Consider the following 26,331-nt stretch of genomic DNA (forward strand, 5'->3'; position numbering starts at 1 on the left):
GATAGGCGAGGGAAGGGAAGAGGTCGGGAATCAGGCGCAATTAAGAAGGAAAAGATTCTGAGCTTAAGGTTAGGAAGTATTCAGATGAGTCCAAGATAGTTGAGAGTATTTTAGTAAATTCCTTCTGCTGGTCTTCTCTCCATCAATGATTCAGAGCTACGGGGTTTCTGCCATTTGTGATCTTGCCTCCCTCTTACTAGGGAAGTGCTGCGGCTTCTTGACATGTCCATGCGCTTGGGCCCAGCTGGCATCAACAGCGTAGCTCACTGTGTCTCGAAATCTCGGCTCTAGATCGAGGCTTAACCATTGCTGATCCGAAATTGACTTCTGTGGCTATCTATATCGGGGCGTGGCAGTATTTCTGGGTTTAATTCAGGCGTAGTTGAGATCCAGCCCTAGAACGAAGACTGTGCGACGGGCGGTGGTAAACAATTGAAAACAGTAGGATCTTGATGCTGGCGATAAGATGGAAGTTCAATAAACGGAAATCTGACATCCCCATCATGGCCTGCTGAGTCTTCCAAGTTTTCTCTGCTGTTTTAAGCTCTCAGCCACAAGTCTCAACTGTAAATAACACATCTAATTCACCACTTACACGCTCTTAATCTTATACTTGATCCAGCCTTTTGTTTTTTGTCATCTGAACAACTAATTCCATAATAATCATATTGCTATTAACTACTGGCCTTTTCTATACTATGTTAAGTTTTCTCTACTGAATTAAGCTCTCAACTATACAAGACTTGGTCTTTCAGGATCTGTAGCAATTTCATCTAGCTTCCTTAGAGCCTTCTCCAATTCACTTACCTCCTCTTCGCTCTCAGTACTTACCGTTAAGCTATCATCACATGGAACCTGTGGGCTATAACATTCCCATACAACTCCAGCTGCCTCAGCTGACTGTCGCTGAGCCTCTGTCTGAACATATGACTTGATTTCTTGACAAACAACCTTCATCCTTGGAGCCCAATATTCTTGTGCAAATGATTTAAGATCAGCGTAATTACCACGCTCCCTTTCAAACTCCAAAACGAGTTGTTCAAGCAGCTCTAGTCGCCAGCTGTCCTCCTCTTCGATCTCGTGACAATCTTCTGTCGATAATGGACCAAAGGCCTTAATACGCCTAGAGTTATGTAAAGAGCAACAGGTGTGACGAAGATCGAGAATCAAAAAGGTAAAGTGACGCACAGCTGCGTTGTCAATCCAGTACTCCTTGGTTAGGTCGTAGCCAGCGTGGCCCAGTATATCGTACAGATATTCAAGGTGTTCAAGGACAGACTTTATGGCTATAGCAACCCTAGTAGCATGAACCCAATACTGGAGCCAATTTATAACAGCTAGGAATTTGGTCAAAGGGGTACATCCTTTTCGGGAACACTGACACCGGCAGTCGTCAATATTGTCTTCCTCAAAAATAATGCTTGAGACTTCTGGAGATAGAGGGACTATACATCCAACGTTAAAAGACTTTTGATTCGTGCCGAGAAAGGCCATGAAGTAGTGCGCTGCTGTTGTACGACCCCATAGAGTCGGGACTGTGGAGCGGAGGTCTCCCCCATGATCAACCAACCAAGAGATATATGATGAGAACAAGAACATTTGATCTTTGGAGCCGCGGGAACCATAATTCAGCCTTTCTGCTAGTAAGCGAAATAAGTCATCAAATAGCGTCGTTGGCATAAGGAAGCCACTTTGCAAGGCAGATTCGGCAACATCGCCATGGGAGATAAGTAGGTAGATTGATCTGGAATCTTCTGGACTTTCAGTACTGTCATTAACTTTCAGACGCGCTGGAATATGGCATCTCTTTGCCTCCAGAAGTTGCTGGGTCTGGGCCGCGTTCTGATCTAGAATACCGGGTTCGCAGAATTTCAAGTCTTGTCTTTCTACTGGAGTGAGCTCGCGCTGTGCTAGTGTTTTGAGCTCTTTCCTTCGGGAGACCAGACTCCGGATGATGTTCTTTTGGCCCCCTATGCAGACGGGTATGCCGTGATACTGTGGTAGCTGCATAGCTAGTCGGACAGAGTTTGTAAAGATCGCCGATTCAGACCGTAGTAGCACGTTGAGAACTTCGCAGCCGTTACATACTGTCGATCCTGGTTCTTTTCCAGGCTTCAGAGAATGACATAATGCGTTGATCGCATAATCGATTGCGTAAAAGCCGTCGTTGTCTTTAGTGTTTAGCAACTTTGGATCTGCATGACTGACAAGCACGCTCAAGATGGTCGCATTCTGAGTCTGAACCGCAATGTGCACAGGCGTCTGACCGAGATAATTGATTTCATTCATAGATGATGGGTGCCTTTGCAGGAAGCCTTCAACCTTATCTTGGTCTTCCATGAAGATGAGCCTGCTGAGTTGACCAAATTCGAGATCTATCAAGGTTAAAAAATACTCAAGAATCAATATTGTACCACTGAATATCAGAGTAAAGTACGTACAATTGGATATTTGTGGGAAGCCTATAACCAAGTCAAACTGTCCCCGAATGCTGCCCCCAGGGAATGGAGACTTGCAATCTTGGCCTGCAGAGTCACCACACCTAGACAGAAAAGAGCTGATTGCTTCGCCACACATTGTGGAATTTGGAGTTGCAGTATTTTGGCAAATTTGGACAAGAAGTGGTAGGCTATAGGGATTTTTTAATTAACAATCTTGTTTCTCGAATATCCTTACCACCAAATACACGCGCTCATTGATTTGATAAAGACATACTTTGTTCTTGATTGTAGATATGTGGTTGGATTGATGAAAGGCGACAGCATACAAAACCACTGTAAAGCTTCCGCAGAAAAACAGGGGTTTCCCCAGGGGAACTAGTTGAAAGAAAGTTATTCAAGGTCTGGTTGTAAATATATAAGCAACATACTATGATCTCTGATGTTCCATAATCGACGATCGATTGACCAAATTGGTCCACATCGGTAATTGACGCCTTTCTGTTGGCAAAACACCACCTGAGTCGCCTGTAACATGACAGTAAGAGTACCTCACGGTCTTCTTCGGTAAGAAGATGTCGATAAAACCTCGCTACTTGTACAATCATGAAGGAAGGGGACTTGTCTCTGTCGACCGTTTCAACCCACGTAAGACTTTGACCGAAACCCATCCCACCTGTACCTGCTGTAAAGAATAGCGAAAATTGGCTGGCGTTTCTCCAGAGACTTCTGGTAAAAGGGATAGGAAATCTCAATGTGCCCTTTGTTTGTTGTTTTAGGGGTTCATGCGTTGAAAGCGGGCATCCAGATGAATGATAGTCTGCGAAGCTGATTTCGTTTTCCAGGATGAAAGGGCCCCATTGTCGCCGTTCGCGCCGCTTATAGCTCTTGCGGCAGAGGCAGAAGGAATTAATCATCCAAAAATCCCCATTTTGATATCTTGTTGATTGAATTCCCGACGTTGGCATAGTGGACGTCGGACCTGGCGAGCAAACGGTGCTGTCGACAGCCGTTTCGACGACATTCTTAACCCTTTCAAGAGGCAGATTATTGAGATTTGCCCGACCTGGCTCGGGAAGTCGAGTAAGCATATTGCCTAGAATCTGGTGTATATCTTGGATCGACATTTGAGTAACATAGATATTTTTTCTGATCACTGGACTTAGCATCTATCCTTCGTAAGGCTGGTAGTAGTTCTCTCACACTTGCAAAACACTTAGGGCGAACCGCAGAACGCTGATTGTATTGAACAGGTGCTTTTCCAAGTTCTCCAAATTTTGCTTTTTGAATGGATATGTTAATTTGACCATGAGAGTTCGGGCCTTTGAGGCGCGACTGTTAGGTATAGGATCCTGGCCTTTCAGCTCTGACACCATTTTAGACAAATCGCTGATGGCGACCGCACAATTCGCTTGTCCTTGGCTGATCGCTCTTTCAAGGTCGACATCGCTAATACCAGTTCTAGAAGCCCAGGTCTCCAGCGCGATTAAGGATGATTGAAAATCTCGAGCATAATTCTTTGCGCGGTCGAGATCCTCATTCCGACCCTCAACGCTATCGAGATACTTGGTTATCTCAGTAAATAACTGAATTCCCAGGGAGACTGTCCCGAAAGCGCTGCCGGCAATGCCGAAAGCTTCGGCCATGGTGGAAAAAGGACCCAGCACAGGCGCAGACTTCGTAATGATAAGAGATGTGTCGGACCTTGGTGAAATGGCAAACAACCCTCATTTGTAGACTAATTCAATGCTGCTCTTTTTGGGCTCCAAAGCAGAGCCGTGGCTGTGTAATATGACTGCATAATCAGGCTGTGTTGAAAATGCGAATGGTATACGTGGCCCAGTTAGAACCCTGACACACGCCTGCCTGCATGAATACTGGTTATCATAAGGTAGACACGGGCAAATGGCTGACTTGATTTGCCTCCGGCAGTTTGGTGTGAAGCCATGGCCAATCGACTGTTCGTCGACCGTAACGCGCGCAGGCGTTGGGTTATGGACTTGGTTAAAGGAATCCTGTAGCACATAAAGGTAAACATGCCCCTGACCATACATGGTTGCTGTGACATGTGACATAATGCTTCTGTCCCTAGAGCTGATCGCTACATATACTCGGACCCAGAGCAGTAAGCCTTCTGGTGTCGGCGATAAGCTGCAAGGCTGAGATGACGGAGATCTGACAACCATACCATAGCCTAGTTAACATCCAATAGCCTTGGATTCGTGTATTGTACTCGTTCAATTTACTTCAAGTCAGAAAATCTTGACTCGTTCTATGATATAAGATATCTGATGCTTTGATTGGGTCTATGGGGTTGGACGCCGGATTGAAGCTGAATAACTGGCGTCAAAGTCTATCCCGAATGCGTTCCTACGGGAGGGTTCGCCTAGTGTAGATGACAATTAAACCGTATCGTTTGGTAGACCATCTCCTCCGACCATCAACTGTCCGATTGTTCATTTGCTTTGGCCTTCTCCGCGTACGTGTATCTGGCGTTCTGGTTATCCCCATTCACCTGAAATCCGCCAGAGCAATGATTCTGATTCCCCGTTCCGCCATGATAGAACTGATTTCCTGATCCGCTATTGTTCAATACCACTGCAGCGCTGCGATCTTCCTCCAGGGACGGGGGCAGTTTCTTCACTTCTTCCAGAGCCCTCTGTAAAGTCTCGATGTTGTCTTGGCTTACAAGAGGATCCGATGCGACAAGACTGGCGTTGGTTAGAAGGTCTAACATGATCGTCTCGACTTTCCTCCCATCGCCACTCTTGACAGCTGAGGCGTAACGTTCCATCTTCTCTCCATCTTGTGTAACAGTGTCGAATAGATGCTCGATAGATCTCAGTTGTCCGCAGCCACCGTCTCCTACATGCTTGATAACTGAGTACAGCTCCTTTGTTTGTTCTGTCTCCTCTTTGCTCTGTTTCAAATACGTGCGTACTGAAGTGAATACCCGCTCAACAACTGGGAGATGCTTTGCAACTATAGAGAAGGCTCTGGGGACATCTATCGCATCTTCTGCTATGCAGCATGAATCTGTCGCCTGACCAAGGACGAAAATGGCCGTCTCAAGAGCCCGGAGGGCTTGTTGTCTGCTGACTTCTGGGTTTGACATTTTTAGATGTTTGATATGATGGGATTGCTGATAGTTGGATTATTAGGGCTTAAATAGTAATCTCAATGTGTTTTTCGAGACATGAGAATTGCCGATAATAAAGTAACATTCATACTGGATCTTATTAAACAGAAACCATTCAAGCTCAGCCACTTGCTTAAGACTTGGCGCCATAAGCGCCGCTCAGCACAAGGATCATGTGCCATCACATCACTGTGTGGCTGGCTGACCTTTGAGGACGTCGACACTAAACGACAAAAAAGACCAGGAAGACTTATGGTAAGCTTGAAAGCTCTTGAGACTCCTTGTTTTTGGCAGCCATGGGGTTTTCTGGGCTCTGCGCGGAGGCCTGCATGCGTGGCGAGGGGGTTGCATGCTGACTGCATAAATACCCCCACTCGGGCACAACATCAGCCTGAAAATGACAAGGCATAACCCTATTGTGTTTGTAACGTTTTTGGCCGACGGTTGAAAAAATCTGTAAAGCACAGTCACAACCCAGCAAGGTTAGAAGTCACTGCTTCTAAACAAGGCTAAACATTCTTTCATCCCAGTCCCAGCGTCCCTATGCATCATTGACTCATCTGAGGGATTAAAGCAGCTGAGCTACTACCATGTCGGGAGCAGAGGTTCTAGGCATCATTTCCGGCGTCATCACTGTTGTCGAGGCCACGATCACTCTGTACAAGACTGCTAAAGACTCCTCGGGTCTACCCCCATCACTCCGAGATGCAGCATCTCGCCTCCCCCTCATACAAGAGAGCCTCACGGTAGCCGCTCACGGCATACAACGAGATGCTCAAACACCACCAGAATCATACGCTGCCCTTGAAGCCGCTCTACAAGCATGCAGCGACAAAGCAACACAGCTCCATCATATTTTCGAGTCCATGGTGCCCCGTAGTGGAGCGACAAGAACCCATAGATATCTTAGAGCCGTGAAATCCTTTCCCCAAATTGAAAAAACCAATGTGCTGGTTGAGGGGATCCTTGGGGATCTGCAGGTTCTTACGCTGAATCATGTTATCAAAACTGCTACGAGGGAGCAGATCAAGGAGTTGATGGGTAGCAGAACAAGACAACTGATGGGGAAAGAGTCGTCACGACGGGTTGTGTTGAATAATACTGGGATTGGAAGGCAGTTTGTTCATACAGGGCAGGGGGATCAGAACATTGCGAGTGATACGGCCACACAAGTGAATGGGAACTTTCATGGTGGTACATTCAACTTTACGCAAACATAATTGAGTTCGAGGTCTGGAACGAAATTCATCGGCTTGTGTTGAGCATCATCTAGTATATATAATCGTCGTCTAGAAAATCGTTTTCATAAGCATTATGATGAATTCTCGAACGGTTAGAGAAGTCTTCCAACTCAGAGTTTGATGGTGATTCCGTAAGCATGGCTCTCATCCACTGTGTCTTACCCGAGTATCCTTGAGAATCGAGGATATCCATAGCGGACCAACCTTGCGCATTCCTCCGGTGGCGGTCAACTCCCTGTGATATGAGTTGGCGTGTCACAGAGGGAAACCCTAAATGAACTGCTAACATCAGCGGCGTTAGACCAGCGTAGTCCTGTATCTCTAAATCTGCCCCTGCCTTTTTGAGAAGTCTGATCGTACCCTCAGCCATCTCAGTACCATTGACAGCGTGGTGTACCGCGGTGTAACCTCTATTGTCTGTTATGTCGAGATTCAAGGATCGGTCTATCATTAGACTGAGAAGTTCTTCGAAGCCTGACCTAGCAGCATGATGGAGTGCCGTTAGGCCAGCTGAATCTTGGCGTTCGACAGATGCCCCATTGAGGATAAGAGCTTGAACCATGGATTTGTTTTTCCGTAAGGTTGCGAGTACTAAGCATGGGTTTCCCTTGGAGTCAGGCTCGTCGATAATCTCCCTGACAGAGCCTCTTGATGCAAGAAGACTCACTAACGCCTCCCAGCCTCCCAATACCGCATAATGAAGGGCAGTGAATCCAGCTGAGTCCTTTATTTCAGGCGATATGCCATTGTCAAGGAGGAACTCCACTTCATTCACCAGTCCACTGTAGCAAGCTCGGTGCAATCTAGTCATGCCTTTTTCATCCACCTCATTGGTGTTGGCCCCATGCTGACAGAGAAGCCAAGCAATAGAGTACTCAGCCTTCTGCAAAGCTAGATCAAGAACACTGGGAACGTTGGCGCCTGAAAACTTAACGTTTGCATTATGTGAGATCAAAAGCCAGACTATGTTTGTACTCTTGAACTCAATGGCGTAGTGAAGAGGTAGCCACCCTTTACCATCCCTTAGATCGACTTGAGCACCTTTCTTGATCAATAACCAAACCAGGTCCTCATTCCTCCCACGGATGGCTTGTATGAGAGGTGTCCATCCACTAGGGTCTTTTTCGTTGACATCTGCCCCGTGCTCGATCAATAACTTTATCGCAGAATGTTGCTTATAATAGAACGCCCAGTGAAGAGCAGATTTCCCGTCTTTTTTGTCTCGTTGATTCGCGTCAGCTGGATGGGGCTGCCGCTCCAACAAGCGTTGGAGGACCACTGAGCTTCCACCCTTGACGACATGGACTACTGGTAACCATCCGTCACTGGTAGGGCGGTTAAGATCCGCGCCTCGATTCAAGATAAAGTGTATCAAGCAGTAGACATGATTTCTCACTGCATCTCTGAGAGGGGTCCATCCGTCAATGGAAGAGCTATTAGACCCGTGATGGCTGAGCTTATATATCATCTCGTGGGCGTGATAAAAGACCTCCCTCAACGAAGTCCATCCTGCAGTTACCTCAGCATTGACATTTTTCTGGCTCTTTATCAACAGAAGAGCTATCGAAGTAGGGCCATAACGAATTGCCGATGATAAGGGCGTTAGACCCTTGCTCCCCCTGTGGTCAATTCTGGCACCTCCACGGATAAGGGAACGGACAGCTCGTAAGCCCTGGGTGGTAGGTCCCATGAGCAACTTGTGCAAAGCTGTATCGCCAGACTGGTCTTGGATATTGGTATCTGCAGACCTTTGGACCAAATAGGTTAGAAGCTTGTGTCTGCCATGAATTGCTGCCCAATGCAAAGCCGTTTGGCCGTTTGAACATCGAGAGTTGATATCTATGCCGGATTTCAGTAGGCGTTTGATCCATGTCAGGCGATTGAAGTACACCGCCGCGTGTAACCCTGTCATCCCGTCAAAAGTGCCACCCGAGACTCCTGGGATCAGCCTGAACGCTCTAGCCAGACTGATGCTGTCTGACAAGAATCGCTTTAACAATTTCTGCAACTCTGAGTCGAATGGTTTGCAAATATGGGAACTCCAATAAGTTGCAGAGTAGACGAGAAGTGGACTATGTAGTGGATCAGGCAATTTCAGCAAGAGAGAAGTCAAGCAGGTTTTGGCGATTCTCAAGTCAGGGTGCTTATAGAAGACTTCATGCCTGTGTAGGTGAGTCTTTAGTGACTCATGTACGAGCCTTAGAGTTTTTGTTTCGTGATCTTCCACTATCAAGCCAGCACAGGATGACAAAATCGTATCTTTCAGCGGTCGCGAGTCTTGGTATTGCGTTCCCTGGCTTTTCTGTATGGCGAAGCTATCACGGACTTGATCCACGGTCAGGCCGACTTTTGAATTCACCGTCCAGGTAAAAACGTGCTTGGCTAGTTCAATTTCGAAGGTGTTGTCACTGGAAAGAATCCTCCGGATGGATGCTTCGAAGGCGCGAGACGACGATGCAGGTAGCTGTTTAAGAGCCTCTTTGACATCTGTCAAGGTACCTTGGTTGCTGAGATTATGTAGGTGAAGCTTGGCTAGAAGAAACCTAGGATTACTTAGTCTTGATCTCCGAATAAGTAGTATCTCAACATACATTCCACTCTTCAAAGTTAGCTCAGTTACCTTAGTAATTACTTCCTCTTGCTTAGTTGCATCTGCCAATACGCGATGGAGTTCCAAGTCCCTGTCGATCTGATCTTTGGCATATCTTCTTATATCGCTCTCTTGTGGCGTAATCCGAAGTTTCTGACCGATTCCAAGGCCGCGTATAAGGGAGTCGCCTCTCGACGTAAAGAGGAATCTAATATTCTGCGGCAACTTTCTAAGCGCTTCCTGCATTCTCTGCCGAGTCTTTTCGCCCTGGCTGTTTGTGCAGCTGTCCAAGGCATCAATAAGCAAATAGACGGTCTTGAATTTCGAGGCTTGCGCTTTGAACAGGCTGAAGTATTCCAAGGGGTGGATGGGTGCTGTACCACGAAACGAGTTGTTATACTTGGCTTTCAGATCCTCAGAGAGGCCTGTAACCCCTTGATACTGTAGGAGTTGGAGAAGTAAGGTTGCCCATATCCGGGCAATTGCAGGCGACTCATCATCGCCCTCGTGGAAGTAGAAGTAGATGCAGGCAGTATCACCTTTCTCTTCAATCTCAGCCTTTATTGCATCTATGATGCGCGACCTGAAATGTAAGCTTGGTCCTCCAGAACGAGTAAAATGGGGAACGAACACAAGCACCGTCTTTCCGGAACCGACTTCACGACAGTCTATTTAGCATGATTTCCGTGCGCCAGTACTCTTATGGTATAACTCACGAATTCCATGAATTCCAAGACAACGGCTAGAGGAAATCGAAGGATCCCGCCACTGTTGTATCTCTTCATTATCGAGTATCCAGTTGCCAGTACCCGGCGTGGCTTGGCTAGCAATTTCGAGGTGTTGACGATTGACGTCTAGGGGTGAATAGTCGCCCTGGTGCATCAACCAGTCAATCAAAACAGGTGCTTCAAAGCGTGAGTACATATCTTGTTCAGCTATCGTAGCGCTTACCGGTCGGGTCATTTGCTTCAGTTTTAGATGCTCTCAGGGCTTGAGCCAGGTTCCAGATAGATGGGATTCCCTGAACATCAGCTTGCAGATTGAGTGAAAACGTAGTGTACTGCCGATGATCGCTACGGTCGTTGAACTGAACGCCATTACTGCTCACCACGTTTTGATCTCCATCTCCAGGGCCCAGATACTGACATCCCGATGCATGATTCTGCGCTGAGATATCTGGCTTTGACCCTGCAGATATTGTCGATGCCATTTCATACCGATTGTCAACGCCCAACTTTGAATATTGGAAGCAGAAAGGATATTGAGACCATTCGACCTGTATTTGCCAGGCCTGTTACTCCGTAGATCGACTGCGTAAATGAAACCAGGCTGAGGCAGAGACATAAGCACTAACTCTACCGGATATCGAGATCCCTGCTCTGTTATTGGAGACCTGGGAGGCCAAGCGTGGGGGCCGAAAGCCTCGGCGCTTAAGATGCTGACAACCCGAGACTTTGAGTTATCAAGGCCCGAAGGTGATCTTGTCAGAGCACTCATTAATCTATCAAGAATTATTCATCAACATCATAAAGTCAACCAAGTCTTCTATCGTCTTACATTCTAAAGTCTGAAGTCTTCTGAAGCGCTCCGAAGGGAGTCCTTTGGCTGATCTGCAGTGCTTACCTGGTGCATACTCAGCCGCACGCCAAGAAACGGACTTTTGATCCGTTTTGTGATCTTTCAGGGGGGTTGAAACTGCCTTGCCACCCTCCCAGCCCGCCCAAAGGTCTTAGATGGATCAACCAGCGCAACTCTGCGTTACCCTCTTCATTTTCAGCATCTTTCTCCGTTTTCTTTATCGACTTCATTTGTTATTTTAAATTGCTATCCAAGCTGTCAAATCAACTACGCGTCTTGCGCAGGTTTCCGTGACCCTGTGCCGACTATCTGATATCATGCTCAAGCAAAGACCATCAGGCCAAGTCCGCTTCAAACATCAGAGTCCCTCGAGCAAGAGGACTACAGTGGAGACGGATGACTCTTCTGCAACCAATGAGCAGAATTCCAGTGATGAGTCTGGTGATTGGTTTGACGACGACGACGATATTCAGCCCTCCGATAGTGCTTCAGTTTCTGCAGCCCCCGGCAATCCGTCGACATCCTCCACTACCCGTAATACAAACCTGCCAGAAAACCACAAACTTAAGGATTTGTCCCAAGGCTGGAGTAACACTGGTCTGGGTGGCCACCCCTTGGTTCAACATCAGTATACATACCAAGGTGCGGGTTCAGCGCCGACTCAACCACAGCATCCCAACTATCAGCCAACGGAAGGATATAGACCTCATACAATGCATGGTAATAGGTCATATCCCTCTTACAACGTCAACTATCCTGCAGCCCCAAAAATGCAAGATGCTGGAATGTCTGGCAACACGATGGAGACAAACGCCTACCCATATCAACCAGCCAAGACCACTAATTACTATAATCACCAACCTCGACCTTCCCCTCCACCTAGAATCCCTATTGCGCCTCTTCCACCATCACCTCTTCACAGCATGGCTTCTCCTCAAAGAGAAGATCCAGAGAAGCTTGCTCTATTAGCCGAGCTTGGGAGAATTAAAAGCATGGAGGCGAATGCAGAAGCGCTCGAAGAGCAAAGGCAGTCAGAGGCAAAGATTCGAAAGGAAGCCGAGGAAGCTTTTTGCCGGAGAATGGAGGAGATGAAGCTCGCCCAAGAGCAAGCCAAGAAGGAAATCGACAAGGCCAGACTCGAGGCTGAAAAGGCCGCAAAGGAGAGGATGGATATGGAAAGACAGGCACAGGAAAGGAGGGCAGAAGAACATGCCCGAAACATGGCTGAGGCTGAGAAAGCTGCCGTGGAGAGGCTGCGGGCTGAGCGTGAAGCAGAAGAGGAGAGATCGAAGAGGTTCAATGAATTTGCAAAGAATCTTGAAAAAGAGGTCAGACTGAAAGTCGAAATGGAGAAGAGAGCTGAACTAGCCGAACGAGATGCAAAGGCGAAGCAAAGTGACGACCTTGAAAGGCTCGCGAAGCTGAAGATGATCCAAAGCATGGATGAGATCGTGAGCTTGACCAAGAAGCGAGTCCTGAGTGATTTGGTCACAGATGGAGAATCCGTAGGGTCAAAGGACAGACAAGGCTGGTTGATAGAGACTCGGAACGAAACTGATGCTGAGCGAAGTGTGTTGCCAATAGAGAAGGGCCAACTCTCGATACCCCGACCAGGTACGCAACCACGCTATGCCACGGTCTCAACTGTGCGTTCTGCCTCAAACGCTTCTGTAAAGCTTCAGGGGGCGTCACCGACCCCTTCATGGAAACCCGAAGCTCCTGATCCGTGGGCTTCAGGATCCGAAAGCGATGATGAGGCGACGCCCAGTAGAGCTGGTACAGGCACTCAGCAACCCCGCGAAGCCAATCGAAGTTCTCGGCGCAGCGTGTTTGAAAGACAAGAGCAGCGGACATATCAAAAAGGAGATATGCCGTGGATTGACGGTTTGGTAGAACAGGTAGCCGATGCCGTCATCGAGAGACTGATGCACTCTCCCTACAAACAGATCTTGACGCAGCCTCATCCACACACTGGCCAATACTCTCGCCGATACATCCGGCCCAGACCAGACCCATTAATCAAAGCTAAAAATCCGTTCCCGAGCGCCAGGCAGTTCAGTAATGTGGAGACACTGGGTGTCGAAGAGGCGTCCAAGTACGCCCAAGGCCCACCTCCATGCGGACCATCCCGGCGATTCTACAAGCCCCCTAAACCAGAACGCCTACGAGGGCAAAGCGTCACGGGCCCGACTCCAACGCCATCTATAGACCTGCCCCTTCACGAGACACAACCATCACATGATGTCCCTATACCCATTGGCCAGAGAAGACCAGCAACACTACGCAGCCCACAGCCGGTTCCTCCGCCACGTCTAGAAGACTGGTTAGACAGCAGTGCCAAGTTTGAATCTCAGACGGGCTGCTCGGACGTTGACACTGTGACCCAAGACACCTCTAGGATCCATGATGTAATGGCCGATGGTAGTGATCCAGCTTGGAATCATACCGCGCCATGGATCCAAGACGTAGTATCTGAGCCTGACGGCAGAAACAGTGTGCAGAGAATGGTTGGGAAGTTGGAGAAATACAGCCTGAATCCTTATCTAGCAGACCAAGAAGGGGGCGCTAATCTTCAGAAAGCATACAAGTATGTTTTCCAAGATGCTTAGCCAGTTCCTGCAAGTGTCAAAATGCAGGTAGAATACTAGCTAAGGCATAAATCAACGCGCTATTCTGTAATCGATGGTGTGAAAGATTAGGGAGAGGAGAAGCGTAAAGTAGTTGTCAATGGTATAATTAGCATACAAAACCAAGAACGCTGCCTGTCAGATATTTTCGCTGCGGTTTTTCGAAATGGACCATGCAAAAGAATGCTATTATCCCTGGATACAATACTGGCTTTCTGTGAACCTTTGGAGATGTTATAATCCACCTTAAGTTATACGATTTGATTTTGTTCAACTCGTAGCTAGAGAGTGCATATAATTTGCCGCTTCAAGATCCCACTCCAGTCTTTTATCAAAGAGAGTCTTGCTCACTTGGTATCCGCAAGATGATCAGCGATCGGCCGGCTCTAAGACCGACATGCTCCGCTCTGTAGTCAGTCAGTGATTCGTTAATTTGAACCACTATCCCAAAGATGGATACACTGACTTAGAGTAGTTAGCCCGGACCGCGAGCCGGCGATCAGATAATGTACTGAACCCAATTCAGTGCAATTATTTCTCCAATTGTGCAGATCCTCAACAGCCATCTCAATTTCAAGGCAGCTTAATGGATCTTCAACACGTCAGTGGAGCGGGGCCTCAGCTAGCCACTCGTACACAATTGCCCGCAACTTGGTGGGTTATAAATCACCAAGGTCCTCCAACCTGTATAGCTCATACCCCAATTCATTGCCTTCCTGTCTCTTACCATGGCTGCCATGGCGTCCCAAGATGAGGCCCAAGCAGACGCTTCCATTGCGAAAACTGGTGTGGAGGAATCACAAAGCCAACTGCCAATATGTGACTGGACTGAAAAAGCAGAAGTCAAACTGAGACGAAAGTACGTCAATCTTGCCTCAACATCATGTTCTGATACTAAATTAACCCAGAATCGACTTCACTATCTTACCTATGCTCATGCTCGGTCTCTTCGCCCTCCAACTCGACAGAGGAAACGTCGGCTACGCCATGACAACAAGCTTCACCGACGATCTCGGCATAAACAATGACAACGTCAACACCGGAAACCAACTCATGCTCGCAGCCGTCGTGATCTTCGAAATACCCTTCAACATGGTCTTATCCAAGATTGGACCTGCGCTTTGGCTGATTATTCAAATTCTGGCTTGGGGAACTATCGCAACGGCGCAAGCAGCTGTCCACAACAAACCGGGATTCTACGCTACGCGATTCCTGCTGGGGATGTGGGAGGCTGGATATTTAGCTGCTGCGCTAACAATTCTTGCTTCGTTTTATACGCGGAAGGAGATGGCGATGCGGGCTACGTTGGTGTATGTTGGGAATTACTGCTCTGCGGGTGTGAGTGGACTTCTTGCGGGGTTGATCTTCAGAATTCCGGAGACGAGCGGGTTGAAGAAATGGCAGTGGCTTTTCATCATTGACGGTCTATTCACATTGGTTGTTGGCTTCGTTTTCATCTTGATCATGCCTCGTTCGACAACCAATACGCTTCCGCTGGCGGGCGTTAGGTGGTTCGACCTTTTCACAGCTGAAGAGAGGGACATCCTGGCCAAGCGCGTCATTCTTGATGATCCGCGCAAAGAGGTGAAGCTCTCTGGTATCAGCCCCAAGACTGCGCTTCGCATTCTTTTGACCAGCTTTCCGATGTGGGGTCATTTCGGCATCAACGCCATCTCCATCACGCCTAAAGGAGGGTTGGTTTTCTACACGCCTACGATCATTAAGAACCTCGGTTTCGGGGCATCTACTGCTAGCTTCCTAGCAGCCGTTAGTAACTTTGGCGTGTGTATCTTGGCCATTCTCGTATCGTGGGTCAGCGACAAGACATTATCGCGGGGACCTCTATGCTTACTTTGCGGCGTGTACTCGCTGGTCTTCTCGGGCGTTCAGTTTGCTGTTGTCGGAAGCTCCGACGTCTGGATGAAATACGCCACCCTAACACTTTTGGGCTCAGGAGTAGCGGTATCTCAGAGTCTCAACGATGCGTGGTTTAGCATCAACACTGAAGACCCGCAGGTCCGGTGCATCGGACTAGCGCTGGCTGTTGCGGGGTCAAACGTGGGAGGATTAGCTGGACAGAATATCTTTGTGAAGAGCGACGCGCCGTATTATCGCAATGGCTTTCTGAAGATCTTGTGTCTTTACGCGGCTAGCATTGTGCTTGTCGCTGGAATGATATTCTACTACTGGAATGACAACAGGAGGATGGAAAAGTCGGGAGAACTTGAAGATGCCGCAGAAATAGAGGGCTCTGGGGGAGTCAAGAGAAGGGTGAGGAACCAGTTGTAGAAGATATGTTGCCATTGATGTTCCCCCAAGTACTTTCGAGCATATGTGCTGCCTGACATCATATGAGCCATATATATTGGACAAGACTCAATCCAAATCCTCCTGTGACATCCCTATTGCCCCTGTCAAACTAAACTAGCATGACTGCTGAGCCGGGCTCTTGATAGCGTTACCAGCAGCATTCAGATACTTCTTAAGCACACTAGTACCGCCACACTTGTACTTAACAGCCTGGACAAAAGTCTGTGTGTTCAACTTCGCACCATCCCAGTTAGTATGCGTATTATCATTAGGATAATAAGTCTTGGCCTTTGTAGGACCCATCGCCTGGAACAACACCACAGAGTACTTTGTATGGTTGATGTACTCAACTCCAGCTGCCTTAGCCACAGCCTCAGCGTAGTCTGCAAAAGGCCACTTTGATTGCAGCGTGTTGCCAGTCCAGTAATTGCGGTTTACCATGCCGGAGACAACAGGTGTTGCGCCTTTGGCCTTGACGTCGGCGATCATCTTGCGAAGATACCAGCCGAACGTGTGGACGACTTCTTTATTGCCTGTAGTCGTGGTGACGGTGACGGTTTCTTCGCCGGTTCCTGGGAGGGTAGCGCGGTCAGATGTAGTGGGATCACCGTCGTCGTTGTGGCCCATCTCAATAACCACGAAATCTCCTGAAGATGTCTTTGACAAGAGGTCGCTCCATAGGCCCTCGTTGATGAAAGATCTGGTCGAGCGGCCGTTCTTGGCAAGGTTCGAGATAGTTAAGGTTGTGTAGTCTTGGATGTAATAGCCCCATCTATTAGGATGAATGAGTAAAGACAAATGTTTCTTTGCTTGAATGGATTACTCACCCTTGGAGGGAATTTCCAGTGGCATAGTTGGCTGTGGTGCTATCAGAACAAATCAATAGCTTAGCTGCCTGAATAGGCGCTGCAAGCAATACAGAGCCAAGGATGGTTGAAAAGCGCATACTGTAGAGGACTAAAGGGAAGTTGAAAGGGAAGTCAACGATTCAATTGTTGAGAACATCGTCGTATTCTTAAGCTTCTTTCAACGAGGCAAGGGCCGCAGTTTTCCTACTCCACAAAGCTGGAGAGAGGTGGAAAATTAGCATCCGAAGCAACCTCTTCATGTGCCGAGCTCGGCAACTCGGCATAGGTGGTATCCTTGTAGATGTCCTAAATTGGATATGCGGAGGTAGCTTCTGTCATTCGAGCACTTGATTGACCATTGCTATGGAAGGGTTGTACTTTTCTATACGCGGATACATCGATATGAAACCCGCTAAGGCAGGAATGCGAGTAAAAAAATACCGAACGGATGATACCCCACGATTCTCCGTTCCCTATTATAGTCTGTGTGGGGGAGATCGTCTACCCCACGATCTAGTTGGCGATGATTGTCAAAGTGACTAAACTCGATTGCACTACAAGTTGACGCTCACCGCGCGGAAGACGGAGAAATGGGGTGGTATCGATCGTCATACCGGGTGGCGCTTCCAAAGCATCAGGGTGGCGGCGCTGAGAAGAGTGGCGAGTTGCTTTGGGTTGCCAAGGGGGTAGAAAGATTTGGGATTCTTTGCAAAATGAAAACAAAATGCCCTAGGGCTTGCAATAAGATTCATTGGCTATTGTGAAAGCTTCTAGGTAAAAGCTTATATCAGGGGATAAAGAAATCGTATTGTCATTCATTATCTGTGTTTGCAGCCTAAAGCTTAAGCTTATAGGCCGCCGTCATCCATAGCTAATGGAAAAGAGATTGAGATAAATTTGATATACATTTCTAAACTGTAGTGGGGCTAATACTCGTGCTTCACTCAAAGCCAGAAGATTCCTTGCTCCGCGTAGATGGAGTAAATCTCTCTCGGTAGTGCAATGTGCTCTTTGACTTTCTTTCACGACTTTGGACTTTTTCCAAACCCTCCTTCCACCAAACCTTATGTCACCGCGTTACTCACTTCTCTTAGGTGATGCGACAGCTATGGCTGTGATAGTGGGGCCCGAGGAAATAGTAGTGGAGGAGGCGGCGGCAGAGGTTGATGTGACGGAGGAGGTGGAGGATGCTACGACTCATCAGGATACCCATTCGTCCGTGACTCAACGCCGTGTAAGCAGCTCTACTTAAAGTTCAGACTCCTGAAGTATCACAAATTTGCTAAACCCTGTTGCTGCACCATAAGTATAAAAATACCTACATCGCAACCATTGCTGCGCTTTTCACCTTTCTTCTCAAAAATCGCCATTTCTAATCGATCACTTCTCACAAGACCAGTTGTCCAGCCTTCGAAGGTTTCTACGATGGCGTCCCCAATTACTACCTCAACCAGCAGTAAAACGCGTGTCATTACCGGATGGAAGCGAGTCGCATGGCCAGTCCTTCGTAGACAGCCTCTAGAGATGTCGGTTACTAGCCTACCTCCCCCTACGAAAAAGATGTCCCAAGCCATCCTTCAACGGGCCAATACAATCGCCGGAAAGCATGGACTCCTGAAAGGCTTGGACGGCATAACCCACTTCCAGATGCGAGGTCAGATACCGACAGTCGTCGTCGTTTCGCCCTGGTCTTCCGAAAAGACACCTATCTGGGAGGCAGCCTTGAAAGAAATGGTCAAGAGCTTGACGGAGCTAACAAGGGCATCGTCGATCAGTGACGGTGCTATCCACTTCGAAATCATCGCTCCGGAACTTACTAAGACGATTTACTACACTTGCGTCAATGATCCACATCTTAGTGCAACCTGGGACTCTGTCCGTCCCAAGGTCCGTAAATGCCTTGAATCCTTTCAAGCGACCAAAAGAAATTGGAACACTATTGCTCTTCACCGATACGGGGTGCTTCCAGATCTCGAAGCCAATCCTGATACAATATACATTTCGGTAGACGATGATTCAGACGAGACGGACTGGAATGAGGTCATCGCCGATATCAAGAAGATGCTTCAAGGGGAAGAAGGATGGGGCCATGTGAATGTTCATATGGAGCACAATGAGAACTGGGCTGGACCTCTGTTCGACTAAAGTTGCACATCAGTCGAATAAAAGTGTGATTGCTTGGACAGAGTCTGTTATATAGCGCTAATAAAAGACAAATATTGGGAAAGCATAAAGTTGTGAATATCAGAGCATGAACACTTGACAGGAAGTTGTCAAATAGGGGTCTGACCCAACTGTGTATATGTCGCGATCCCTTTTGCTTCTTTGCCATCAAACCTATGGTAGAGATAACAAGATTGCACTATTCTCTCATATGTACTATCTTACGGTTCTTGAATAGCGATATCGCCACCGGAATTTGACCACTGCCCCGAATACAGTTCATCAAGGTATATTTCACGTCAAGCCAAACGGGCCATTGACATGGAAATTGGACTGCGTGACAAGCACATCGCTGCAGATGCCGTCTCCATTGGTGCAATATGCTCCTTTGGCACTTGGAAGACGGTATTGGCAGCCCTTGACTCGGAAAGCCTCCCTTCTGACGCTGCCACATCTTCCTTTGACCTGCTTGGAAACTCAACTCTACTTGGTATGCGTTGTGGCCTGATGGAAACGGTCTAGACCAGACTGTGCCCCTCAAGACCCTCATCAGACCAATGAATACAATGTCAAGAGGTACACCGTACGGACCAACAACCTGAGCTGACGTCACTGAGTTCTCACGTGGATGCTCACTGAAAATGTAAATTAGTGCTGCCTACGGATTAATCCACATACTTGATAAACAGGTTCAGCCACCCGCTCTGAATCAACACCCAGCCAGTACACCAGCAAAAGACAGTCAGAACGACTATGACTTTAATTGAGAGCATTCTTGCCCTCCTTCAAACTGTGCCATTCCTCCCTCCCGGTCCTCCGGCCAGTGCAGAAAACCATGAAAGGAACCAGAAAAGTCCACTGAACCGCTTTTTGGGGGTGCCGTCTAAAGAAAGGACAGGAATCAATGTGCCAGTGTCAGCAGACCAACAACAGTCGAGATAAATGTGCATACCTACGCGTTGTATGCGGAAGTATTGAGTGTGCGGTCAGACTCTCCGACTTCAGCAAACTTGTCGCATGCTAACGAAACCGGAAGACCTATCATCTACACACAGGAATAGCCATATCAAGGTAGTTACGAAAAAACAAGACAGCAAGAGGTCAATCTGGGTCGGCGCTTAAAATCAACCTTGCAGAGTTGCGTAAGAGGCCTAGTTGGAGGGCCTAAGTTCCCTGCGCCGATTTAAGGCCTATCTTAAGGATAGATAAATGTTAGCCATTGAGAAATCATTTATCAATAGCTCAGCTAAACTCAATAATCCTCTGTGTCGTAGAGATATGCCTTGTGACCGCAGGTTGACCAAAATGAGGTATTTGTTGGTCCGATTTGAAACGGGCCGCGGCCAACATATCGCAGCAAATCCTGCCACAGCTGAAAGCTAATGCAGCCGTCAATCTTTAATCTATCGAGCCGGTAGTGAGTTTATCTAAATATAAGCAGTCTCAGAATGTTGGCCAAAGTCGCATAGCCCATTTATCGGTCCAAGACAGCTTCCCAACAATTGGTCAATTATCAAGTCACGAAACGTGCCTTCTATACCACCAAACGTTATCAACATTAGGGGTTATCGATAGTCAATCCTGTTTAAGCGTTAGACTTTCGACTCATGTGTTGCGTATGGTATAAAAAAGTAGATAGATTGGCAAGCAGTGTAGCACGTTAAACTGATTTTGATCTGTGTTCCTTATAGTCAAACATCTAGTCTTGCTCGCAATCCTCAGAGCGGCATTTATTGCATGTAATCGATAGAATCACGGAGAAACCAGGTAAAAAGGCTATTGCTCCTACAACTCCCTAACAACAGGCAATCAATGCTTCGTTGCTACAATCCTCGTTGAAACCTGCGCTCGCTCCAGATAAATCACGTTGCTTGGGTGTTCTTTTGGCATCTTCTTCAACCCGCCAAATAAGCAACAGTCAACAACCTTCACTCCCCTAACATCTCTGCTTCCATTACATCTTAGTTCCTCAACCCCCCTCTCACAAATTGAGAAAGCAATGCCGTTCGTGACTGTGAAAATCTGAAAGATGTTCTCGGAGCGTCGTAGGAGGATCCCAAGCTCGTTCGCCTTTTCGCAAAGGGTCTTTAGCTTTTTTCTGCCGATTTTCTGGGACCTGATGTCATCTGTCTCAACTGGCTTGAAGAACTGTTCAAGAAATACTGCATATGACTCTGTCTCATTAGATCTATCAACGAGAAGGTCGAGGCATTTGAAAGTGGCGCGAGTCCAGTTGACCATTTCACCACTAGCGGCTCCTGAGGGTTGGATTGTTAGTGGTCAAGGAAGGTTTTGGCTCTCCAGAGGGATTCTGTACCTTGAGGGTGATTTGCTGTAATGGCACCCCTCATTTTTCGCTCAGTTACTGCGACTAATTCCTGAAGTTCCGCATACTTTCCACCGATGTCGAACTCACCGACGCTGGTGGGGAAGAACAGTCGTCTAATCAGTGTAGATAGATGCGCATGAACGGCATCCTGACGACGTTCTGGACGAATGCCATGAATATCTTCGAAGAAGGCGGTACTATCAGGTGTTGTGGGCTGTCCATATTTGCCCGTGTTAGAAAAAAGCCTTTCAGCGACCCATTGGGTTAATGCCCGAACTTCAGAGAATATTCTTTGTATCTCGCTATCCAGTATGGGCTCCTCGTTACGAGGTACAATGATGCTTCGTAGTTGGTCCGCTCTTGACTCCGATGCCTCCAATTGAGATTTGATTTTCTTTAACTCTGCCTTTGTTTTCTGTAGCGTTGCTGTGAGGTCTTCAATTTGCGTCTTGTAGTCTGCCTCCGCCGACTCCAGCAACAGCTGAGACTTTGAGGGCTCAGGAGATGTGCGATGTGAAGGAAGTGACTGGACGTCATCTTGGCTATTAACCATATATCCCTCGATTGTTCTTCGGATGGTTTGCTCTATATAATCTGTCGTGGTCTGCAAGAACTTTTGGTGTCCGGCATCGATTCTGTTGATGACTGAATCGAGGCCTAGATCCAATTCAGTTCGTAGCTCCAGACGCAGCTGATCGACAGCTTGAGATGTGGGATTAGGCCTATGTGTCATTTCCCATTCCATCTCATTGTCTCTGGGGTCGTTGAAAGTCTCCACGTTGGTGCGTGATTTATGGCCCCCCATGCTTTGGAAATGGACTTGGGACCGATATCTCCTGAGTTCTTGTCGAATGGATGACATGATAGCCATCTTAGGAATGCAAACAAAGTGCTCCGGTAAGCAGAGAATAGTTACAAATCGCTGGTGATATGGACACCTGCTAAAGAGACAGCGAGTACTGTGTGGACTTCCTTGGTTCGGTCTACAAGATAAACCAGACAGTGGCTACTTGTCAAGGAACACAAGGCGTTCGAACGTAGTGAGGATGATGTAGATAGAGGTGGTGTCGTAGAATGTGTCAGGTGTGGCCGATTCTTGGCCGACTGTCGGTGAGCGCTTATGCGGGCGACACGACAGGACGAGGCTGTTTTAATGCCAAGCGAGGCACACCTCTACATAAAATGTGAGAAGTGGATAAATTAAAACTCAGGCCAGATGCTGTTGGCCATCTTGGAGTATTGCGAGCTATAGGTATTGGTTAGAGGAAGCAATGGTGTTGACCAACACCAGACAACTCAGCAATATCCAGCCTACGCAGCCTTCCGAAAGGTTTCACATTCGATAATGGCCAAACACTCAGCCGCAGCTAGCGTTTTTACATTTCGCCATTCTTACTCCCGTAATAGATTGCGTGCCGTCGCTTTGTCCTATATCAAACCGAGTGGCCCTTCCAACTATCCTACAAGATGACAAACAGAACATCTATTGCTTCTATCTTGCAACAAATATCCCGCCATGGCGTTCAGGTTCGCTCGACCTACCAGAGCTTCCGTGAACGATTCTTTCGCCATCCAAGATGTCATTAGCAGCTCAGCCACTGCAACGCTTGACACAAAGGACAGGGTTATCATTGCCCTTGACTTCGGGACAACCTATTCAGGCGTGGCATACTGCTTTTGTAACTCGCCAGGAATGCCCGATGCCGTACCAGTAGTCGACTGGCTAGGTACGTGGAATCACATTTCACTTTAAGAAGCTAGACTGACTTGCAGTAGGACTCGAAGGGCGCACGCAGCCTAAAGTGCCCACTGCAATCTTGTATGACCCAGACGACAATACAAAGTTCAAGTGGGGAGGTCAAGTCAACTGGCGTGATGATCATGTTCGAGGCGTAAAACTTCTACTTGACCCTAAGCAAACCAGGCCTGCTTATCTTCCGTCCAGCAACTTCAAGAGTGAGATGAAGAAACTTCCGAAGGATGTTGTTGACGTAGCAGCAGACTTCATGGGTGCTATGTACAGTCACGCCCTGGAGAAAATCGCAACTAGAATACCTCAAGGTTATCTTGACCTTTGCCAGAAGGACTTCGTTCTCAGTGTGCCAGCTGTGTGGTCGGACATGGCCAAAGAAAGCACCATGCAGGTATGAGCAATAGACTAATCGGAAGAGCTCACGATGCTGACAGATTTTAGGCGGCGCAGAAAGCTGGCATTTTTCCGGTGGCTGTCATCAAGGAGCCAGAGGCAGCAGCACTCTACACCTTCATGAGCCAAGAGCGGGCATTGGCTGTAAGTGTTCAAAAATAGTTGAAGACATCACCTTAGGCTAACAGAGGAAGGAGGGGGATTGCTTTGTTGTTTGCGATGCGGGAGGTGGCACTGTCGACTTGATCTCGTACGAAGTCGTCTCAACAAAGCCATCCCTTGACCTAGCAGAAGTGGTTCCTGGCATAGGTAATTAGATACACATTTCGAAACTCTCTATAACTTCTAACGAGCTGCAGGCAGTATGTCAGGATCTCTGGGCCTTAATCGGCGCTTTGCCGAAGCAGTGCAGAACTTGATCGGAGACGAAGAGTGGTTTCGTCTCAAGAATCACGACGCTTGGCCACTAGCCGAACGCCAGTTCGACCAGAGCATCAAGACCGCTTTCAACGGTGATTTGGAGGACGAATACATCGTGAATTTCCCCGGTGCGTATCTTGAAGACGATGATGAAGAACGCCTTCTCAGAGATACTTGGTACATGTCTGGGTAGGTCTTTATTTACGGTCAACTGTGAACAGTCTGACTAACGACAATAGTGAGGCGGTACGTGACATATTTGAGCCATTGATTGCAGACATAATTCGCTTGGTGAATGAACAGGTTCAAGGGGCGAGGCTCAAACGTCCTGGCAAGCCTCTGAAGGTGAGAGTTGGGCAAGTCTTACAGTTCCATGCTGACTTATTATCTTAAGGGTATCATCCTTGTTGGTGGCTTTGGCGCTAGTCAATACTTGAAAGCTCGTATAGAGAAAGCGAACCCAGACATTCAAGTAAGACGCTGTGAAGGATCGATGAGTTCCAAGAACTGACACTTTCAGGTCATTCAGCCTGACGATGCCTGGGCAGCTATTGTGAAGTGAGTCTTTACAGTCGTTTTATGACCTTTTCTGACCATTTACAGAGGCGCAGCGCTCAGCCGCTTGTCGTACACAAATGTCGTATCTACAAAAGCTACCCGACACTACGGTGTGATTGTACGCAGTAACTACGAACCCATAACCGACAAGGGGCGACCAACGTTTGTTGATCGAGTCGATGGAACACTTCGGACAGACAAAGTACACAAACTCCAGAATTTACGAAGAAGTACCTGCTAATTGTACCTCCAGATGTGGTGGTATATCCTCAAGGGACAAGACGTCAAACGCGATCAAGATATCCGGCGCTCCCTCCACCGGCATATTCCGAAAGATCACTCTGACAATGATCTCGTGTTCCAGGACAAGCTTTCGATGTCAGAGGTAGTACTGGCGCCGCAGCATCCTACAGGCGATGTCAGGACTAACTGCACTTTGACGAGCGATCTACGCGCGGTGGATAAATCTCTGTTTACAGAGCGTGTTGGTATTGATGGGATAGAATGGCTGCAAGTAAAGTTTGAACTGGTAATTTCGACAAGAGAGGCTGCGATGAAGTTTTGGCTTGAATATGATGGTAAGGAAGTTGGTTCGGTTTTTGCAACCTATGAATAGCAATTTATGCTGTTGAGGATTAGACTTTGTTAGAAGCATTGCATACTTGACTCCTCACAAACGGTACTGCTGCGTGTTGGATGTTGTGACCTAGAAGAGCGTGCGAGAGTCCTAATTTTCATCAGTTTTTACAGAATCTCCATCTGGATGATGCCCGGTTATTCTTATTTTCTACTCAATAGAGTCGCTATAAGCTACCTGGGCTTTATCTGGGGTCACCAATCTTTTCCAATCTCTTACAAGCTAAATACGCGAGAGGGTCCCTGCTGGCCGTATCATCTACAGTTGTCTTGAGCAACTACAATAGAAGTGCGCTAAAAGTTTGAAGGAGATTGGAACGCACACAGAGCACACCTTCAAGAAAGCCTTTGAAGGGGAAGAGCCTATAATTGAACATCATCTGATAGTATTATCTAATATTTTCAAACATAAAACGAGGAGCTCCCTTGGAGTTACCCGCTTTCACCAAACTGTCACATTCATATACTATTTGCAGCAATTCGCTGTCTTGGCAAGTACAGGAACCATCACAAAGGGACTTTGATTACCCTGGACTTGCTCTAGCGTTTTCGGAATCTGCCCTTCCCGGACTCGGTAGCGGGACGGGACCTGTGGTCAGTGCGTGCGATATACGAATTGTTGCCTCTTTTGAGAGTGTTGGTAGACGAAGACCATTCTAGATCTCTTGGAACAATGCTATGCTGGCTAGTTGGGATGAGCTGACAGACCTATTCCAGGCTGTTTGATCTTGGTTTCGGCTTACCCTGGTCTTGAGGATTCTGGGAGCATTTGATGCCGAAGGAGTAACCCCTGGTTGATGGCACATGATTGGCTCAGCTTGACTAACACGGGGCTTTGCCGACCCTTATTTACCCGTGAGGCTCATGACTCGGATACCCTGTTGATAGCACGTTTGAGATTTGACAGCCCTATTGACCCCGTGATGCCTGCGGAGTTGGGGTCAAACGGATGAGACGTGCCATATAGCAAATCGCTTAGTCGAAAGCTGACATCTGGTTTACAAGGGTTGCCGAAATAAAGTTTAAGCTTATAAAACACACGGTTCAAGACGGTGGAGTTGTTAGTCACCTGTCTCATAGCTCGGTCATGCCGACAGCTGTACCGCATGCACGAGACGAGGAAATGGGGATAGCATTAAAAAATACAGAGACAAGAACAGATGAAATGACTATAAAGTATTGAGGAGTCCCGAGTTATCATTTTTCAATCAACTCAACTCATCAACTCGGTTCTCTTCATCATAACCTGCTGCGCAGTTTCATCTCTTCTTCTAAGCTCTTTGCTCCAAGTTTCCAATTTTCATCAAG

General features: G+C 47.5%; 11 protein-coding genes across 11 annotated transcripts; 5 read left to right on the top strand and 6 right to left on the bottom strand.

Annotated features, from left to right (window-relative positions):
* Positions 1 to 732: 732 nt before the first annotated feature.
* On the bottom strand, positions 733 to 2,577 carry FVEG_00143 (hypothetical protein; the record flags this gene model as incomplete). Its single annotated transcript, XM_018886577.1, has 3 exons — positions 733 to 1,337; positions 1,383 to 2,375; positions 2,442 to 2,577. The coding sequence occupies 3 exons, from the start codon at positions 2,575 to 2,577 to the stop codon at positions 733 to 735; spliced, it is 1,734 nt and encodes a 577-aa protein (XP_018742155.1).
* A 1,060-nt stretch (positions 2,578 to 3,637) lies between these two features.
* On the bottom strand, positions 3,638 to 4,084 carry FVEG_00142 (hypothetical protein; the record flags this gene model as incomplete). The annotated part of the gene is made up of 1 exon (XM_018886576.1): positions 3,638 to 4,084. One exon carries the CDS (start codon positions 4,082 to 4,084, stop codon positions 3,638 to 3,640), a length of 447 nt encoding a protein of 148 aa, XP_018742154.1.
* A 639-nt stretch (positions 4,085 to 4,723) lies between these two features.
* FVEG_00141 (hypothetical protein) lies at positions 4,724 to 5,661 on the bottom strand. The gene has a single exon (XM_018886575.1). It carries the CDS (start codon positions 5,551 to 5,553, stop codon positions 4,879 to 4,881), a length of 675 nt encoding a protein of 224 aa, XP_018742153.1. The 5' UTR covers positions 5,554 to 5,661; the 3' UTR covers positions 4,724 to 4,878.
* A 327-nt stretch (positions 5,662 to 5,988) lies between these two features.
* FVEG_00140 (hypothetical protein) lies at positions 5,989 to 6,889 on the top strand. The gene has a single exon (XM_018886574.1). The coding sequence runs from the start codon at positions 6,168 to 6,170 to the stop codon at positions 6,795 to 6,797; it is 630 nt and encodes a 209-aa protein (XP_018742152.1). The 5' UTR covers positions 5,989 to 6,167; the 3' UTR covers positions 6,798 to 6,889.
* On the bottom strand, positions 6,847 to 10,618 carry FVEG_00139 (hypothetical protein; the record flags this gene model as incomplete). Its single annotated transcript, XM_018886573.1, has 5 exons — positions 6,847 to 9,361; positions 9,410 to 9,991; positions 10,040 to 10,064; positions 10,125 to 10,313; positions 10,360 to 10,618. The coding sequence occupies 5 exons, from the start codon at positions 10,616 to 10,618 to the stop codon at positions 6,847 to 6,849; spliced, it is 3,570 nt and encodes a 1,189-aa protein (XP_018742151.1).
* A 685-nt stretch (positions 10,619 to 11,303) lies between these two features.
* FVEG_00138 (hypothetical protein) lies at positions 11,304 to 13,595 on the top strand (the record flags this gene model as incomplete). Its single annotated transcript, XM_018886572.1, has 1 exon — positions 11,304 to 13,595. The coding sequence occupies one exon, from the start codon at positions 11,304 to 11,306 to the stop codon at positions 13,593 to 13,595; it is 2,292 nt and encodes a 763-aa protein (XP_018742150.1).
* Positions 13,596 to 14,341: 746 nt separating this feature from the next.
* FVEG_00137 (hypothetical protein) lies at positions 14,342 to 15,902 on the top strand (the record flags this gene model as incomplete). Its single annotated transcript, XM_018886571.1, has 2 exons — positions 14,342 to 14,472; positions 14,522 to 15,902. The coding sequence occupies 2 exons, from the start codon at positions 14,342 to 14,344 to the stop codon at positions 15,900 to 15,902; spliced, it is 1,512 nt and encodes a 503-aa protein (XP_018742149.1).
* A 135-nt stretch (positions 15,903 to 16,037) lies between these two features.
* Positions 16,038 to 16,869, bottom strand: FVEG_00136 (hypothetical protein; the record flags this gene model as incomplete). The annotated part of the gene is made up of 2 exons (XM_018886570.1): positions 16,038 to 16,695; positions 16,751 to 16,869. 2 exons carry the CDS (start codon positions 16,867 to 16,869, stop codon positions 16,038 to 16,040), a joined length of 777 nt encoding a protein of 258 aa, XP_018742148.1.
* Positions 16,870 to 18,186: 1,317 nt separating this feature from the next.
* On the top strand, positions 18,187 to 18,998 carry FVEG_00135 (hypothetical protein). Its single transcript, XM_018886569.1, has one exon. The coding sequence runs from the start codon at positions 18,197 to 18,199 to the stop codon at positions 18,914 to 18,916; it is 720 nt and encodes a 239-aa protein (XP_018742147.1). The 5' UTR covers positions 18,187 to 18,196; the 3' UTR covers positions 18,917 to 18,998.
* Positions 18,999 to 20,743: 1,745 nt separating this feature from the next.
* On the bottom strand, positions 20,744 to 22,134 carry FVEG_00134 (hypothetical protein; the record flags this gene model as incomplete). Its single annotated transcript, XM_018886568.1, has 2 exons — positions 20,744 to 21,192; positions 21,252 to 22,134. 2 exons carry the CDS (start codon positions 22,132 to 22,134, stop codon positions 20,744 to 20,746), a joined length of 1,332 nt encoding a protein of 443 aa, XP_018742146.1.
* Positions 22,135 to 22,779: 645 nt separating this feature from the next.
* FVEG_00133 (hypothetical protein) lies at positions 22,780 to 25,003 on the top strand (the record flags this gene model as incomplete). Its single annotated transcript, XM_018886567.1, has 10 exons — positions 22,780 to 22,990; positions 23,037 to 23,407; positions 23,458 to 23,553; positions 23,604 to 23,718; positions 23,769 to 24,018; positions 24,069 to 24,174; positions 24,224 to 24,301; positions 24,350 to 24,387; positions 24,433 to 24,589; positions 24,641 to 25,003. 10 exons carry the CDS (start codon positions 22,780 to 22,782, stop codon positions 25,001 to 25,003), a joined length of 1,785 nt encoding a protein of 594 aa, XP_018742145.1.
* Positions 25,004 to 26,331: the final 1,328 nt, after the last annotated feature.

This window comes from Fusarium verticillioides, chromosome 1, assembly GCF_000149555.1.
Source record: "Fusarium verticillioides 7600 chromosome 1, whole genome shotgun sequence".
Classification (NCBI taxonomy): Eukaryota; Fungi; Ascomycota; class Sordariomycetes; order Hypocreales; family Nectriaceae; genus Fusarium; species Fusarium verticillioides.